The 20,063-nt window shown below is 37.2% G+C and overlaps 1 protein-coding gene across 1 annotated transcript; it reads right to left on the bottom strand.

The window, feature by feature from the left end:
* Positions 1-1,375: 1,375 nt before the first annotated feature.
* Positions 1,376-3,062, bottom strand: LOC146748066 (phospholipase A and acyltransferase 3-like). Its single transcript, XM_085508223.1, has 2 exons — positions 2,551-3,062; positions 1,376-2,142 (listed from the first exon to the last, which is right to left on the bottom strand). The coding sequence occupies exons 1-2, from the start codon at positions 2,968-2,970 to the stop codon at positions 2,041-2,043; spliced, it is 522 nt and encodes a 173-aa protein (XP_085364349.1). The 5' UTR covers positions 2,971-3,062; the 3' UTR covers positions 1,376-2,040.
* Between the last annotated feature and the right edge of the window lie 17,001 nt (positions 3,063-20,063).

Below are 20,063 nucleotides of genomic sequence, written 5' to 3'. Positions count from 1 at the left end.
CATCAAGCATGCTATACTAGATGCTTTGCAATTTACTTTTAAGAGAAATTCTCAAATTGTAATGTGATTTTTTTCTGCTGGATTATTGTTGTTGAAAATATTTTGTTTTGGTTTAATATTGTCACTTGGCCAGATCTGAGTGGAATACAGTAAAACTGGTTTAAACATTTTTAGATATGTTTTAACGGGGATATTTATGTCACTGTGTAAAAGTTGTTTTACTTTAAAACATGCTTTCAACGCTCTATTTGCTAAATAATTTTGTGCTTTATGGAGTTTGCCTGAACTACTTAATTCCCAGGTAGGAATAATTAGAAACTGTTTCAAGTTCAACATAATAATTTTGGTTTTTGATATGATGTCCATTTGCCACTTTTCACAATATATTTTTAATCAGTTTAAAGCATTGTTTATTTAGATTACAAAAGTAAATCGTCTGCATATAGCAGGCAGAATCAGAGAATCAGTGTTTGAATTTTCTAAATATTGAATAAATAGTAATGAAGATGACTGAGCGGAGCTCATGAATTGACCACATGAGTTGTTGTCGTCGTCCATCCATTGTTAGCATGGATATGGGTGATACTGAACAATGAGGGTGGAGGACCTAAACACCTCCCCACAATCTTCAAGGCCGGGTCAGGTTCATGTGTATTGGTGTCAGGAGGTCACCCCTCTGTCAAGATCTTTCAAGGAAAGGTCAAGGTCACATTGTCTTACTTTGTCATTTTCAATTCAGTCACATGTACAGTAACCAAATAATGCAAACATGTATTCTGGTAATAGTGACAACAACTTCAATTTCCTGTACACCCATATCATCAATTTCATCCATGTATTACATACATACATACGTTTCCTCCTACGGGATATGCCCTTTCAGACTGAGTGACCATTGCCACAATTACTAAACTGTCATAGATTTAACTTCTCCTAATCATCTAGTACTGTAAAATGCTTTATTTTAGCTGAAATTAATTTTTGCTAAAAAGACATTTTGTTCTTTGTATGAATTTACTTTCACTGATTTTTGACAATGTGATGTAAAATATAGGAAAGAGGGTATGTTCGCTGGATTTTATTTTCACTGAATCATTCCTTCATCGAAAATTAATTCCAAGCAGAAATAAAGTATTCTACAGTAACTGCCACAGCCCTCTGTAAATTAGAGCGGAGCTCTACTGACCGCATAGTCGCTTGTTCAGTCCAGCAGTATTTTTCATTCTCACTGCAATACATTGTTTGTTTTTTTCTATTCATATTTGTTACAGTTTTAGGTGAATAGTGAGCTATGACAAGTCTGTGAAATGCAAGCCATTGTAAGTAAATGTACGTCGTGTACTTGATTGAAGTGAAGCGGGAGTAAAATAAAGTGTTTGACAACCCTACAACGCGTTTTTATTCGATATTGCCATTAACAATCGCCAGAGTACTACATATCCATCAGTTGGCGAATGAATCCACTCACACACACAGTAAAACGGAGCCGGAAACAATTCATTAAAAATAGCGTTACAGAATCGAGTTGCTACTACTATTGTGATGTTTGTATTCACATAAACGTAAAACAAGAGGCTATGTAGTGTTCAGTGCCCAGCTTACAACTAACAAGTTTATTTACTATTTGAATTACATTCATTCGATGCCCATGGTTTCGATATTGTTGAAAATGTAAGTTTTCCATTTATCGAGGATGGGGGAAAATAATATCCATCAGTGGCGGATCCAGAGGGGGGCAGGGGGCATCCCCCCCAACGCATGACGATTCGCATCATATGGATTACGCATAGCTTCTCTGAGATTTATGGTCCGTATATCTTAAGCGTAACTTGGACCCCCCACCCCACCCCCACCCCCACCCCAATACATTTTGCTGGATCCGCCACTGATATCCATGTCCATATAATAACTAGAATAGTAAAATAGGAGTAAAATCGTAGTTGTCACCGAGAGCGCCAACATTCGTAAATGCATAACAAAGCGTCAATAGACCCCTCTCTATCGCCAGCTGTATCTCCATCGCAAGGTGACTCACTATAATCATTGCTTCTGTTTGGACGACTTTGTGGCACGGTCAGCAGCAAACATGCACACAGCGGCAGCACCAATACCAAGTGCCATGTAAGTCAGAAATCCATCTACCTGTGAATATAAAAAGGTTACATTTTAAAACACAACACAATTTCCAATCTGATTAAAATCAGATGTATTGTACGGCGTGTATTTTATTATATATATATATATATATATACATACATATACATATATATATATATATTACTTATACTATTTTTTAAAATTATGTTGTATTTTTTATGTTTTTTATTACGTACTTGTGATTCGGTATATTATTAACTATCGCCTTGTTTGGCATTCACAATTACCAAAACTTTATAAAAAAAACTATCAACAAATATATAATAGATCAAAATAAAATAAAATAAAATAAAATAAAATAAAGCCAAAACTAAGATATTATTTAATCAGATTTCACAACTTCCTACAGGGTATTTGGTATTTACACACATTATTAGGACTAAGTGGGCATACCTGGTCACTTTTCTCCTCGCCATATCGACACCAATGAGCAAAGTGCTCGCAGTTATACCACAGAACGTTATAGCCAATCTTTCCCAATTTACTGAGTGCATTCTCAACTATTTTGCTTTTAGATAATGCAGTGCGACCGTTGCTGTCTTTGTTATTGATCTTCGCTTTGCAGTGGGAAACTATGTCCCAGAAATCGTCACACTTGACCTCTGCTTTGCTGAATTGCTTCCCCCACACAGAGAATAAATGTGTCGGGTTGCCAATGTCGTCTTTTATCCCGTCATTCTGTCCCGTCAAATGAACTACATTACCATCACCGATGAAGACTCCCCAGTGCGAGTACATTCCTCTCTCGAACTCCAGTAAGTCGCCTTCTTCGCAGTTATACAGAACGGTCTGGTTGTGAGCACGGAACTCCATGATATTGTCACCTTGAGAAAATCAGGCAATTTGACTGCAATCGGTCACGCAATTGTCCCCGTACCCGTACAGTAATTGACTGCAATCGGTCACGCAATGGTCCCCGTACCCGTAAAGACTGTTTTATTCGAGGAATTCATGACAACGATTCTATATTTAGGGCGCGTGGAAATTACTGTGCCTCACGTGATTTGCGGGATTTCCCCCGAAGCCCTGTGCTACGCCACCCGACACAGTGTGTTAACGGGACAACAGACATGTACACAAGGCTGGATTTCCCCATATCACGAAGTTTACGAGTAACTCGATTTACCAACAATGGTTTAGTCCCTTTGTATTACGATTTGAAACAGTTTTGTATGCTTCACGTGTTTTATTTATTTCGCGGTAACCCGGCTTTCGCCATTTATATATACACTTTGGCTGGTCCCCGCCTCTACGCGCAAGCCCAGCCGGGTCACGTGATCTGACGCACAGTTCAGCGAATATATACACTTCCATACAAATAAACAAGAAACTGTATAAAAATCCAGGGTTGTGACTGCGTTTCCTGGAATCTAGCCAAAATCGATTGAGTCCCATTTTGCGCTTTGTGTGAGATCTCGCAAGGGCGGTAATCGTCATGCCGCGTCCTGTTCGATATGGGACTCATAGCGACGTATACAACCACGGTTTGACCGAACGCACGGCACAGTTGGAGGCGTGGCTGGTTCAGCATTTGTCAACAACCAATCATAAGACTGGTTACGAACCACATCGAGGTTAGCCTTGCTCAACTGGTTCATAACCAGTCTTGTGATTGGTTCCAAGCCTCCAATTGTGCCAACCATTAAGTATTCGCAAATAGAGTCAGTTTGTCAAGTTTTCTTGATTTATTCTGCAGATATTGGTAGAATATAGGTAAGGCTTTGGGGAAATTTGAAAGAGCAACCTGGTATTTTTTATAGATTTTATTTTTCATTCTGTTCGTCTGTTTTTTCCAGTTTAAAAAATATGAGCTGGCTGGAGCCTTCAAAATCGAGTTGTGTTGTGCGGTGGTTGTCGCGCTGCGCATGTGCGACATTTGTGTTGATAAACATAGGTTTTCCCACAATCCAATGCGCTCATCTTATCTAAAACAAGGTGATAAGCATGACACCAATAACTATAGGGGAATATCATTATGTAGCAGCATTGAAAAACTATTTAATTACATCATCAATAATAGACTAACCCAATTTCTAGATGAGAACAACATCATTCACCCAAACCAAGGTGGTTTCAGAAAAAACATCGTACAACTGATAAAAAAAAAATATCAAGCACAGAAAAGGAAACTTTACTGCAGTCTTATTGACCTCAGGAAATACTTCGATACTGTGTGGAACACTGGTCTAATGTATAAAATGCAAACCAACAATATCAATGGCAATGTCTACAATGTCATAAAACATATGTATCTGAACAAGAAATGTGCAGTCAAACTTGAAGATAAAGTAACCCCGACATTCAAGCTGGAAAAGGAAATGATATAATTGAGAAAACAACAAACTTCACCTATCTGGGTGATAATTTTAATAGTAATGGGTCTATGGACTTAACAATGTCAACACTAGCAAATAAAGCAAGGAGAGCAGAAAGGGCACAAGCACCTATCTATAATAGAAACAATATTACTATTAGAACAAAATTGTTTGAGACCACACAAATACCAATATTAACATATGGGGTTGAAATATGGCGAGTATGTACGAACAAAAACTGGGACAAGACAGAAACTGAAAAAGCCCATCTCAGATTCTGTAGGAACATTCTAAATGTGAATAACAGATCAAGCAATATTGTAGTAAGAATGGATACTGGTAGACTACCATTGTTACACTTCCTATACTATAAGGCAATAACTATGTACAAACATTTAACTACATTGACGAAAGACAACATAGCTTTCAATGCTATGAAGGAAATGGAAACAAACAAAGAAAATGATTACTGGCTAACAAGACTCAACAAAATAGTGAATGAGCATCAAATTCATATGGATATTACAAAACAAAACTTCAACAAAATGGCAGCAAAGTACTACATTAACAAATGGAACATAGACATGCAAAGAACAGAATCTAAACTGAGGACTTACTGTTTATTCAAAAACGACATTAAACAGGAATATTATTTACAACAGTTAACTGATAGGCAAACGGTTTAAACAATGAGCAAATTTAGAATTAGCTGCAATTAGCATTAGCAACTGTACATAGAAGTGGGTAGACACACAAAACCAAAAACAAAAATTCAGGACAGGAAATGTGACAAATGTAATGTGATTGAGGATGAAATCCATTTCATCACTGAGTGTGATCTCTATACAGAAAATAGACAAGATATATATAGTCTATTTCCCAATCCAAATTTCAAAAATTACAACAACAAAGATAAATTTATATACATTTTGAACACTACTAACAAACAATGTCTACACGGGTTATTAAATTACATACAGAAAGCCTACAAAATAAGAAAAGTAAAGGTGAAAATCAATTAATTGTATTGTTGTTCTATATTTTCAGTGTGATTTAGTTGTAGTTTATTTGAAATATATTATTGTATTGTATGTTTATTTTAAAAAGCTTTAATACAGCAATTACCAAAACTGAAATGTCAGATTTCATAAGGCATTATTCTATTCTATATATTCTAATAGAAGTCACAAGTATGAGGTTCGAGCTGGGCGCAAGTTGCACTATTTACTGCCTATGATTCCTTCAATACCTTCAGGATTTCAATCACCTAATAACATACTTAACGTCTCAATTTGTACTCGTTGATCTGCGCAAGAGTCAAAGTCACCGTCTTGGTTTGTATGAGACCCATATCTCGCGCATTTTGTTTTGACTGAGTCTTGCCGTATAATAGACTGGTCAGAAAGTACAAAGGGTGGTGTTTTTTGAAAGTCGCGTACATAAAAATATATGACCTTTGTCGTCCCCCTTGTATGGTGCATAAACAATTGTGACTCTCTCTTCTAAGTGTGAGGATAGTACACGTATTAACAAGCAGTCTGTCGGCTGAGATAGCTCCGCTGTTAGCAAGGCACATTTCAATTAATTTAAAGGCCTGAAGATATCATTAAAAATGAACAATATGTATAGTATCAAAGCAATCAGACATATGGTTTTCAACAAAAAGTCGAAAATATCACTTTTTTCCAAAAATCACAAAAATATTCACCAAAATTAGGAAATTTAAGATATCATCACAAAATGAATAAATCCGAGAGAGATCTACATGTAGTACCGATATATGTAATATCAAACCAATCGGACTTGCCGTTTTAAACAAGAAGCCGAAAATATCACTTTTTACCAAAATTTACAAAAATATTCATCAAAATTAGAGAATTGAAGATATCATCACGAAATGAACAAATCTGAGAAAGGTACACCATTCTTTGTAAAACGAGATACACATTTTCAATGCTACCATTAATTTCAATACTCTATATTCTTATATATAACAACACTCAGATTCAGCCAACTTTACTGGTCTAATGAATTCTAGTTACATGTATATATCACGGGGAAAATCTTCTCCCTGGGTTCTCCACACGTGTCAGGGGGAAATCTCGTCTCGTCTCTCTATCGCGTCCCCTTGAGGTACGGGATCGGGAAAGTCACTTAAACTTTACAGTCAAATAGACGACAGGCCCGTAGCCAGCACTTTTGAATTGGGGGTTCGAAACAACAATAATATATTTGATGTGAAACGTATGAATTTTATAATATTCAAAAAGTGTCTTTGAGCTCTGTTACATACATTTTCATATTCTCGGTTTTAAATTCAATTGGTTTACTTTGTGTTACGTTGGTAAGTTATTTTACATAACATCTTCGAACTACTTTGCTATTTTAGAGAAGGGGCCCTGAGCCATTCTCCACCCACAGACAAACACACCCACACCCTTGATCCACCGCGGCAAAATGTTGTACACAGAAAAGACAAGACTGTACGTATCTTAGGATTATTGTCTATGCATTTTAAGGTAGAATGCTACTCACGAGGGTTTTCGCTCTTCGCAGATGTTAGCGCACATAAAAGTGACTCGATTTCATATCCAAATCTGTCTACAATTATTCATTAGTATTAGTCAATTTTGTATTATGTAATTTTATTTCTGTAAAGGTCCTCAGCCCATCATACAAAATGTAATGGGTAGAAAAGTGCATAGCACGTTTTAAAAACAATACAACATCCATGTAAACATATGGTACTAAGTTAAGCTGGATTCATATTCATCTCATCACTTGAAAACTTTTAAAAGATACAGAGCTAGTTGATATATGGTGTGTCAGTTTGTGTAGCGACGAAGTAAGCCCAGACTGTCAGTATTTCCATAATTGCATAGGGTCATTGACAAAAGATCAGCCCTTAGATCATTATATAATGGACATATAAAAACAAAGTGAATTTCATTCTCTACCATGCTAAATTCAAACGTATCACTGCGAAAACTACAAAATTATTGATCAAACTGTATTTTTGTGTGTCTGCTTAATTCAACATTATGTTTATGGCCAAAACAGCGAAAACTCGTCAGTATATATTTTAGTCTATAATTGCTTGCCAATAAATCTCCCAGGTTATAATTTTTTCGAAAGTACACAGCCTTTATGATTGTGAAATTGAGGCATGCCATTCTTGCTGACAAAATTTTTTTGTTCTTTGAGTAAATATCTCTAAGACATTTGCAGTATCTCCAACTTGTTTCCCAAGTAAGTTTGCCAATCTTGTCTAATCATTTAAGCATGATATAACATGTTTTGGGGTTCCAGCTATTTTTTACTTCAAGTAATTTCAACCAATATGAGATACAACGCTTGAAATAACCACAGCATAATGGCAGCCTTCCACATTCGTCCATATTGTTTGCACAACAATCAACGCTAAGTAGATATCTGCAAAATGTTGTCTGTACCCTCTCGGTTTCCGAATTTGTGTACACCCATATCGCTACCATAAGAATAGCTGGCACAATGATTGCATCAAACAAATTAAATGCACTAACCAATGACATACTACCAAGTTACAGTATGTAAATTTGTTGGTTCACTGTAAATCTGTTTTTAAAGGGCGGTAAAATAATATGCATATAGTGGTAGTTTAGCAGCGGTCTCAATAGACTTCAATGACTACTTCTCTTGTTTATGAACCCACTAAAATATAGTAAATTTTCTAAGACATCACAAAAAAAAACGTGTTTGAAAAATATGATTCATTGCACAGTTTCAGTGCTTAAGCAACACTGTGGGGTAAATTGTTGGCTGCAGGAAGCTCTTCGACCTATACAACTCGTGATGATAAATCTTTTTTAAATCATTTTTTAATGATCTGTTCAACCCGTAGCTATACACTATTGTCCAATAACACAGGCTACACGTACTTACAATAAGTTGACTACATTAGGCTGATACACTTAGAACAAAACAGTATATGTGCCATCATGAACTTGAAGAATACAAAACTATTGAACCAAACTAGGAAAGTACAGTGTCGTGTTTTCGTGTCTATCCCGTTCGATCTCCACACTTTAGTAACTGAGCGAACACTAGCACAAGACAAACGGCCCTATTCAGAACCACTACATCCTTTACTGAGTGACTACCATTACATTATTGTTTCAATGTTGTTTTAATATTTAACATCAGCTGCTTGAACGCGATCTTCATTACACCATCTCGGAATCACCGAATAAAAGCTTGCCCGTTTATAACATTTTTTTTATTTGCTGCTGTTGAGCTGAGACGGCGTAACTTCACGATTGACATTTAAAGCCCGTGATTACTATAATACAATTTCGGCTGAGTCTGATAGTCAAGTGATTTAAGGTAGCGGGACTATTATTTGCATACTTGTTTTCAATTGTGACCAAATGACTACAAATAGACCCAGGAAAGTATATATTTTTAGAATCGCCAAACTTCAAGCTTTACAAAGGTGTGTTTGCCATGCCAGTATCTGCATTCTATGACCCGTTACTTAATCAAAGGTGAAAAATTACTTTTTCTGTAAAAAAATAATTACGCAATTATGCTGGCGATAAGAAGTATTTTTTTCACGTTTTCTAGTTGTTCAATAGTCTGGTAAATTGAATGTGTCTGGTCAGTTTTATGCAAGCAACGCGTTTTAATAAACAGTGTGCTGAATTTCAATTACTGTTTTAGTCGCATTGCGTCCAACTCAAACCACAACTCGTTGGTAAATAATCGATGAAATAGTTTGTCTGGACACATTCAAGTTCCTCTCACTGTCACCTCAAAGCTGTGAAAATTTGGTGTTAATCCGACGACAATAAGTATACGTTATTTTTTGTTAAAGACCTTGTATTTTGAAAACAAACATAAACTCCTAGAAAACGTCCATGAAGTAACAGCAAAGATTTTCAAGCTTGTTTATCGGCACAATCAATTTGTTTTCCCATCAAGGTCTGCTTTAACATGTGTAGGGACATCCAAATGTGTAAGGCTATTGGAAACCAAAAAAATAAAGGAATGGGATAGCTATAATTGGATAAATTCGGCATATGAAAACACCAAAATCAATGATTTTTTTTCAGTGGCTGTGTGACCTTGTGTCTGAAACATTCATATGCAAATGACTAATCTGTGAAACAAACAGGGGCGGAGACAAACCACTCAAATGTTTGGAAACACTCATTGTGTGTCAGATAGCTACTGATAACACATCCTAACATTGCTTTGTCTTGAGTTTATCTTTGAAACTTATAGGCACACAGATTAAACCTGTGTTGTTGATTTTGGAAAACACGACCGAGGCTGCCTTGCTTCCCTTCAGAAAATCTAGATTTTAAACAACTTACATGACATTCTATGTTATGTTGACTTTATCACATGAAAGTTTATAGTGCATTTCATCAATTAATAAATAAATGTGAAAATCGTAATTTTCAACACAAATAATAGTCTCGCTACCTTAAACGATGATAAATACTTTAATTAATACTGTTTGTTTTATTATGTTCTAATCTACGATCATAAATCTATTCACTTCAAAAATTTAGGGGGTTCGACTGAACCCCCCCCCCAAACTACGGGCCTAGACGCACACAACAACATACGTTTAAACTCGAGCACTCTATAAGACACAGCTCCCTGGGAAAAAATTCCCAAGACTATTGCAAGGCTGACTCAAGACTCTCTCTAGACTGCATCAAGAATCGTCCCAAGATTCTCCAAGACTGGACTGCGTCTGTCCTCGTGTACTCGCCAAGACCAACTAAAACAACTTTATTCATTTTCAAAACCTTAACCAATTACAAAGCAGTTAAAAGACTCTAAGGCGTAACCTTCAATCATAAAGCCAATCACACTAAGTACTGAACACGTCATATCTTTTGATTAATCGTTCACTACATTAATAACTGCGAATACTAACTGTCAGAAATAGTAGTCCGAATAGCGACGGTTATCTCGTAATTAGTTCCAAATCACTGAGTCGAGTTCCGTCCAGAACCTCAAATAGGCCGAAACGATGACAGACATAACACAGCCATTCACTCGTAATCAACTAATTAAGTCGATTAACAGATACACAAAAACAAATTCATCACACATTTGCAAAAGTATCGAGGAGATTTTTATCCAAAGCTTGTTGGAAGACTTGCCCACCACACAGTATAAATATGTTAATGAGAAGAAGAATCATATTCACCAAACCATCTTCAGTGTATTTCTCTCTTGAATCAGTGTGATGTTGAATGAAATGAGATATATGATTCAAAACTAACTTAAACAATAAACCTCTAAAAATGCACACAATACCAACATAAAAGTTTGGCTATCAGGGACTGCCAGCTTTAGATTGCCGACTGGCAGCCATTTTGTTTTTTGAAAATGTGGTAACTTATGCATGCTTTGTCAGTTTTTGTGAAAATGTGGTACATACATTGCACGTTTTAGATTACATGTCCACGCGTTAGGATACATGTCCACGACATTTAGTTTTACAATCGGGTCAAAGACTGCCTGTAATATTGCTTTTTTACCGTACTACTATACATTGTATCTCTGTACATGAGCCCAGACAAAGGAAATTCAGTTTTGATACAAAAAATGTATGAATAGCACACCTGTTTAATTTCTGATTTTGAAAGAATAATTTAATACATCTAATTTCTGTTGATACTAGACCAGCCAATTATTCACTGTAAATTCCAACGGGGACTATGTCATTACCAATGACTTATTAAGGTAGCGAGACTATTATTTGCATACTTGTTTTCATTTTCTAATTGTGACTAAATGACTACAAATAGACCCGGGAAAGTATATATTTTTAGAATGGCCAGACTTCAAGCTTTTCACAAGTGTATTTTGCATGCCCGTATCTGCATTCTACGACGCGTTACTCAAACAAAGGTGAAAAATTACTTTTTCTGTAAAAAAAATAATTACGCATTTACGCTGGCGATAAGAAGTATTTTTTTCACTTTTCCTAGTTGTTCAATAGTCTGGTAAATTGAATGTGTCTGGTCAGTTTTATTCAAGCAACGCGTTTTAAAAAATAGTGTGCTGAATTTCAATTACTGTTTTAGTCACATTGCCCCCAACTCAAACCACAACTCGTTTGTAAATAATCGATGAAATAGTTTGTCTGGACACATTCAAGTTCCTCTCATTGTCACCTTAAAGCTGTGAAAATTTGGTGTTAATCCGACGACAATAAGTATACGTTATTTTTTGTTAAAGACCTTGTATTTTGAAAAACATAAACTCCTAGAAAACGTCCATGTAGTAACAGCAAAGATTTTCAAGCTTGTTTATCGGCACAATCAATTTGTTTTCCCATCAAGGTCTGTTTTACCATGTGTAGGGGCATCCAAATGTGTAAGGCTATTAGAAACCAAAAAAATAAAGGAATGGGATAGCTATAATTGGATAAATTCGGCATATGAAAACACCAAAATCAATGATTTTTTTTTCAGTGGCTGTGTGACCTTGCGTCTGACACATTAATATGCAAATGACTAATCTGTGAAACAAACAGGGGCGGAGACAAACCACTCAAATGTTTGGAAACATTCATTGTGTGTCAGATAGCTACTGATAACACATCTTAACAATGCTTTGTCTTGAGTTTATCTTTGAAACTTATAGGCACACAGATTAAACCTGTATTGTTGATTTTGGAAAACACTACTGAGGCTGCCTTGCTTCCCTTCAGAAAATATACATTTTAACCAACTTACATGACATTCTATGTTATGTTGACTTTATCATATGAAAGTTTATAGTGCATTTCATCAATTGATAAATAAATGTGAAAATCGTAATTTTCAACACAAATAATAGTCTCGCTACCTTAAATAGGTAGGTTTGTGGTTTCATGCCAGCACAGCCACCATACCAACAAAAGTTTCCGCTAGCTTAGGGTAAATACAACTCTGTGAAAAAATTCTACAATCTTACTATAAAACCTACACTAAAAAACAGAAATTATAACAAATAAAGCGAAAAATACTGTGAAGGGGAGGTTGAGTGGGGAAGAAAGGTCTGCTTTGTAGCCAAACATTGAGTGAAACACGGTTACTAAAAAAAAGTAACCGTAAGGGAAATGAGAAAGGAGAACCATAAGTAACTGGTAGTACCTTTATAGTAATAGTAGAAAGGTGCTAGCCACACCACTGCCGAATCAAATATTATTATTAACTAGTACTGGCGGCCTTAATTTCTCTTACACTGGATAATCGTGGTTTAAGATAATTACATTTTAAAGATCCAATTTGTAAGTTACATTTGCATATTAATTACAGTCTGTTAAAATACATGTAAACAAACAGAGGCTATTGGTATTGTAAACACAATATTATATATTAACATCACACTACAATAAATCTGTGTGTTTTAATCCAGCAGTACTCCTACATAAATATTTCTTTCTCCAGTGGTGATTTGCTAATCGCCAAGAAAATTTCTGTTCCAGTAACTTGGCTGGAAATTTTCATTTCCAGTGTCTGATGATTCATTATTAGAATCACCAGACAAGGGGTCCTCACCATAGCTGTGATTATAAATTAAGTTTTCATGAATTTTATAATACATGTTTCTATCAGTGTGTAGCATTTTATGCAAATGCGCTAATTACACTAGCATGCGCAGTAGAGTCAGGTATATTAATTTGTCAGCATTTTTAATCAAATGTGATGGGAACTTAGTTAATTTTGGAAAGTATGTCTTGACGAAAAATGTTGTATTTAGAACATTCCCTCAGAAAATGTATTTCATCTTTCACAAGGTTACTATCACACTGTTTACAAATCCTGTTCATGATTGGTGTTTTGGGATGTGAACAAATGTATATCTGCTTCTTTGAATATACAATGATTGCTAGTCCTAGGTTTGGCCATACTAATTCTATGTTATATATTAATATATATAGTATACAGGTACACAGGTACTAATAAAGTTCGGTTCATAGCAGTGTAATCTTTTTTAAAATTGTCAAATGTCCTGAATCATTCTTTCTAATTTGTGATTTTTACTGTATAACAAATTTTATTTGTAACATTTGTTGATTAATTGGTTTCGGGTTCATGTGACAAGTTTACATTATTATTTTTTATGATCGGTATACATGCAAAAATAATAATCGTTAAAAAGAGTATAATGTTTTGTTGGCTAATTGAGGGCGCTGGCACTTGCTGACAAGCAATGTTGATTGCAGACTTGATGTTTCCCACTTTAGATACGACATCTTATCCATATTTGCAGCATGGTAAAGAAAGTCTACCAGCTGAAGCATAGAGGGATATGAATGATGTGTTTGCCGTTGCCTTGGCTGGTATATTAGTAGACACCAGATGAGTGTCATTTGTGTGTTGTTTGGTAGAGCCAAACTGTCGCTAGTATTGAAACAAGGGGAATGCTATAGTGCACTGTAAGTGTCCATCTAGAGTTCGTCTCCCTTAGTTGATGGTGGAGAAATCAGTCAATTATGTACAGGTATACAAAGATGCCCGGTGTGCGAAGTTAAAATTACCATTACCTTGCACCTCCTTGTAAACATTCGTGCTGCCAAGCAGAGGGCGAACAGATTACTCAGCGTACCACGCTGTTCCTTCTACCACAAACCTCAACAGAGGTTGGTTTGCTGGCTGCATTAGTATGTGTCCTTGACACTACTAAAAATACCGGTAATAATAACTTTATTGCATCCTTAGAAATACATTGTTTCTATCAGTTAATAGCAATAAAGATTAGTTTGACAACTACTACTATAAAAAGAAAGTTAGTTGTTAATGGGAAAAAGCAAGTGTTACATATTAAATGGCATTTTCATTTCTTGATTCAGAAATGGGTTATAAATATAGTTGCCAATCTTTTTTATTATTACATCATCTTTTAAAGTCATTGAAATTCTTTGTTTCAAATTCAACACATCCAAGTATTTTTCAAAATTATAAGATTCTTTGAATTTTTCATAACTTCTCAGTTTTGTTTTTTCAGTTATATTTTTTCTCCATAATAGCTCTTGCAGTAGACTTTAGATCGAAAGATGAGTTTAAGGGTGACAAACCAACTACTGGTCTTAGCTCACCTGAATCTTTTGGTACTAGAAACTGTTCATGTAATAACAAGTTTTAAGATAACTGAGCAGGGCAATATCTCCTTTCTCCCTGGCAAGGATGATATGTACAGGAACTTGAGATCATGATCAGTCATTGGATTGACAGAAGATGTAGCGAGTTCTCTGAATATGTTACGATTACACTGTTCCCTCAAATCAGAGATTCCCTGGAAGTACAGTAGGGGCAGCAGCAGCTTTTTTTGAGGGCCAAAAGCGCAACCTTTTTTGGGGGGTACAGGGGTTCCCCTGCAAAATTTTTAAGTCTAGACCCTCTGAAACGCTATTTCCTGCATTTTGGGGAACAAATTTGCGGTGGATTTTAGTGACAAATATGGATGAGCGTTTCATCTTATTTTTCGTGGGGGCGACCGCCCCCACGGTGCCGCCGCCACTGTACAGTTTCTACTCTTGTATTCGGCAATACGAGTAAGTTGATTCAATGGGGATAAACTGTGCCAACTTAGCTAGAAGCGACTCCAAAGCATGAATAATGCACTAATAATGTGCCATGTGATGCAGACATGAAGGCAGGCACCATCAACATAAAAAAAATCCAACTTTTAGGTACTTGAACATCTTTGGACAGAACGTGAGAATCTGCTGGTGTGATATCTAAAGCAGTTTGAATTTCGTGTAATCTAACAATGTATTTTACGTGCGTTGTATACGTCGCTATGAGTCCCATATCAAACAGAATTTCTTTACAATCGAACCATCAAAATCATAATAATGGGTTGATGAACTGTCAAGTGCAGGCACAGCTACACAGCTACCTAACAACTAAATAATGTCACACAAATTAAAGTCTCTTCCATCCATCCTTCCGGGGTCATATTTCAGAACCGTGTTCATTCTTTGCATGTGCTTCATATGCACATTCAGTGGTTTACTGATTCAATACAAGATGGCTGACTGGTAGCCATTTTGTTGTTTAAAAATGTGGTATCATAGGGATGCTTTGTCAGTTTTTGTACAAATTTGATATATACATGTTAAGATACATGTGTAGTTGATTTTTTTCGTATCAAAGATGGCAGACTGCAGGCCGCCATCTTGCTTTTTGACCATATATACTATCATACCTCCAAGGCTTTTGGACCCTTTTCATTCATATTTGGCACATGCATCATACATACAGGAATACATTGTAGTGTCCTGTTATGTCATATGACCTTTGACCTGTAATTAATATACATGGCCAGTAGAGGGCGTGCTTGATTATTAAAAATCCATCATGGCTGACTAGATTAGATTCTGTGTGTTTGTGAATTATTATCCAGTGTCATCCTGCACTATCGAGTATCAGACACTCTACAACTGGCGACGAAGATCAAAAGTAATCATCACGGAACATTCTGTTAAAATAAGAAATGGCTGGAATCAGTATTGGTGACATCACGGGAGTGAAACCATTCGACCCAAATGGAGACCCAAACAGTGTTGGCACATGATGGAAAAGATGGGTGAAAAGTTTCACCATGTACGCTGATAGCAAGGGACTGATTATCACTGCTGGTGAAGAGATCAACAAACAACAGAGAAGAGCATTGCTACTCCATTCAGCTGGTGAGGATGTACAAACAATATTTGAAACACTGGACGATACTGGTAGTGCCAATGAATATGAGAAGGCAGAGGAGGCTTTGAACAATTATTTCAAAACCCAAGTAAACACTACCTACCAGAACCACATTTTCCGAGCCATGAAACAACATGAAAGTGGAAGTCTTGCCCAATTTGTGACCAGGCTGAAACAAGTTGTGAAAGATTGCGATTATGGGGCCCAGTCTGACAAACAAATACGTGATCAAGTGGTTGAAAACTGCTGATCAACAGGTTTACGTAGAAAACTGTTAGAGAAGGGGCAGAAACTGACACTGAAGGAGGTAGTAGAAATTTCTGCTGCATATGAGGCTGTCGAAATTCAACTTGAGGTTATGGCTACTAAGAGTAACGAATTTCCCATTCACCGTTTACAAGAGAAAAACACAGGGAGAAAAAAGTTTCATAAGGAAAACAACTCCAGTGCAAAATCCGCTGCTACATGTTACCGGTGCAGGAAAGTGGGACATTATGGTTGAGATCCCGAGTGCCCGGCCAGAGGGAAAATCTGCTCTAAGTGCAGTAAACCAGGCCACTTCGCAGCACAGTGTAAAACAAAAACAACCAACCCTAAACCCAAATGGAGAGGGAAAAGGAGAAATAAACCATCCATAAATTACGCCAGCGCTGATGAGTCTGGGGATGAATATACATTTGCAGTCCAACAGAGATGCGACATTGAGAAAATCAAAGTGATGGTAGGGGGTATTCCAATTAATATGGTAATCGACTCTGGAGCCAGCAGCAACATAATTGATATTGATCTATGGGAAAAGCTAAAAAAGCTGAAAATAAAATTTATTGACTTTACAAAAAGCTCAACCAAGAAATTGTACGCATATGGATGCAGTAAACCGCTAGAAATAAAAGGGAGCTTCACTGCAATAACACGAATTTCAGACGCAAATTGAAACTGAATTCATAGTCATCAATGGGGAGGGAGAACCCTTGCTCGGAAAAAAGACTGCAGTCAAACTAGGAGTCTTGAAACTAGGCGCGAATGTTAAGGCCATTAGGAGTGAATCAGTAATAACCGATAAATATAGTGATGTTTTCACCGGCGTCGGTAAGCTGAAAGATTACCAAATCAAACTACATATTGACCCTGAAGTGAGCCCGGTAGCTCAACCAGTGCGTCGTACACCGTTCAGCATGCGTGACAAAGTCAAGGCTAAGATTGACGAATTAATTGACATGGACATCGTCGAACCAGTTGATGGCCCAACACCGTGGGTGAGTCCGGTTGTCGTTGTACCCAAACCAAATGGGGAAATCCGGCTATGTATGGACATGCGTCAGGCGCACCAAGCAATTATTCGCGAACGCCACCTGATACCAACGGTAGAAGAAGTTCTACATGAGGTAAACCAAAGTACTATATTCAGCAAGCTTGACCTCAGATGGGGTTACCACCAACTTGAGCTTGACCCTGAATCGCGCAGTATTACTACTTTTGTTACACATTGCGGACTATACCGATATAAGCGTCTTATGTTCGGGATCAATGCAGCACCCAAAGTATATCAACACGTAATACAACAAGTACTACACGGATGTGAGGTGTTGCCAACATATCCGACGACATAATCCTGCATGCGAAAAATGAAGCCGAGCATGATAAACGACTAGCGCAAGTCCTCGAGAGACTGAGAGAGAAAAATCTGACATTAAACAAAGCAAAGTGTGAGTTTTACATGTCACAATTAACCTTCATGGGGTTATTACTAACTAAACGCGGAATCACACCAACCGACGCGAAAGTAAACGCAGTACTCAATGCACGCGAACCCGAAACTGCAACCAAAGTTCGTAGTTTCTCGGGCTAGCCAACTACAATGCTAGGTTTATTCCTGACTTCGCAACAATAGCTGACCCGCTACGGCAGTTGACGAAGAAAGGTGTACCATTTGAATTCGGCGAACAACAGAAAGCATCGTTCAATGAGCTCAAACAACGACTCGCGAGTGCTGAAATCCTTGGATACTTTGACGCGGACACGCAAATCATAGCAGATGCCAGCCCAGTTGGACTAGGTATACAGAGTCATCAGCTATGCGAGTAAAAGCACGACAGATGTTGAACGTCGGTATTCACAAATCGAAAAGGAAGCATTAGCCATAGTATGGGCTTGTGAACGGTTTCATACATATTTATATGGAACTGAGTTTGTAATATGTACCGATCACAAACCACTTGAAGTAATCTATTCGACAAAGTCTAAACCATGTGCTAGGATCGAACGTTGGGTTCTGAGACTGCAACCGTACGAGTTCAAGGTGAAATACATACCTGGCAAGGCAAATATCACAGACCCCCTGTCGCGACTTATTTCATCAGAAAATCAACCGTCAGTTCGAATACACTCGCCAACCAACGACTACGTCAAATTTGTTGCTGTATCTGCTACACCAAACACAAAGACAACCCAAGAAGTCAAGGAAGCGTCAGCAGATGATGAAGAGCTAGTCGCACTAAGACATTGTATCGAATTCGGTCAGTGGGAAGATAATCGCTGCAAGCTGTATATACTAGCGTCTTCTGGATTATGCGTAATCGGGAAAACTGGTAATCCGTGGTACCAGACTTGTCATACCGCGAAAACTGCGTCAACGTGTATTGACACTAGTGCACGAGGGACATTTAGGAATCGTGGGCATGAAACAGACGTTACGGACCAAAGTGTGGTGGCCCGGAATCGACAAACAAGCTGAGAAATTTTGTAAAAGTTGTCACAGTTGCCAACTGGTGAGTCGACCAATGCCACCGGAACCGACTAAAAGTACCAAATTACTGCAGGGACCATGACCAGAGAAAGTAGACCAAATGATTGATGTGCCGATAACAGTGGAGTGCACCAGAGATGGCGACTACTACCTGATGTCTTTCACAGGTCCCAAGAACAAAACTGTCGTACAGAAGTTCAAACCAGATGAACCATTTACTGAAGAAATAGGGCCTTTCGGCAAGACAAGAGTGGCTATTGCTAAAGTAGAAGGCGACAAGATGGCCATCAGGGGAGTCAACGAAGGTGAAGCAGTGGAAAAGAGAGAGGTAATCGGCGACGAAATGATCTTTACATTCGTCAAACCTGGAATTCCATTTGTTGCTAAGCGTTACCTCAAAAGGGCTTGAACATTCTTTGCTTTGAAATAACCCCATGGCATCAAGTAGTGATCGTCGACTTTCCTGAAGTTACTACAACGACAATGTAATTTAATGACTATTTGCTGGTGAGATCGCACCGACCGCATGCTAACTGAATACTATTATGCATTATCTGTCGCATTTACTTTCAATTTCATTTGCTGGCTGTGAATTAGTATTTATGGAGATTATTAAATACCTTTCATAAACATTGCATATTGAGTTTGAGGGTGATTCCTTTGCGTTTTTCAAAAAAATGAAACTACGTCCTTTTTATATATCGGCTATTATGTTTGTGGTTAGAAACAAATAGTACAGTTTTGAAATGTATACTTAGTGTATTCTGACTTGTTTGTCATTTGCCCGTGTAACAACATTTGTGACAGTCTGTATATATTGATATCTGCACCCACAAGAAATGATTAAATTCCACGTCCAAATTACCCCCTGACGCTAAAATACTAACGAATTCCTCGTCAACGTGATTCATTATCATTTACATCTCTCTAATTATATGCGAGTTCATTTAATATAAAGAAGGTTATTGTAAAATTACTGGTAAATCATTATGCGATAATATTGAATTGTGATCTGTATATTATAAAAGAAGAAGTTACATGTACTCAAATATACAAAACAGATCGTAAAACCCGAGAACTGGTTGCATTTAAGAAACCTTATTACGATAAAGCTGTTACATGTCTAATCCCACTACCTAGTATGTT

Source organism: Saccoglossus kowalevskii, chromosome 2, assembly GCF_978046115.1.
Source record: "Saccoglossus kowalevskii chromosome 2, keSacKowa6.1, whole genome shotgun sequence".
NCBI classification, from domain to species: domain Eukaryota; kingdom Metazoa; phylum Hemichordata; class Enteropneusta; family Harrimaniidae; genus Saccoglossus; species Saccoglossus kowalevskii.
The sequence above is the reverse complement of the archived record's forward strand: the minus strand, read 5'-3'. Positions and strand labels throughout refer to the sequence as shown.

Bases quoted from the DNA above. Each gene is read 5' to 3' on its own strand.
- LOC146748066 (XM_085508223.1), bottom strand. From the start codon at position 2,970: ATGGAGTTCCGTGCTCACAACCAGACCGTTCTGTATAACTGCGAAGAA. The intron at 2,143-2,550 runs GTATGCCCACTT...TTATATTCACAG, and splicing joins GCGAGGAGAAAAGTGACCAG to GTAGATGGATTTCTGACTTA.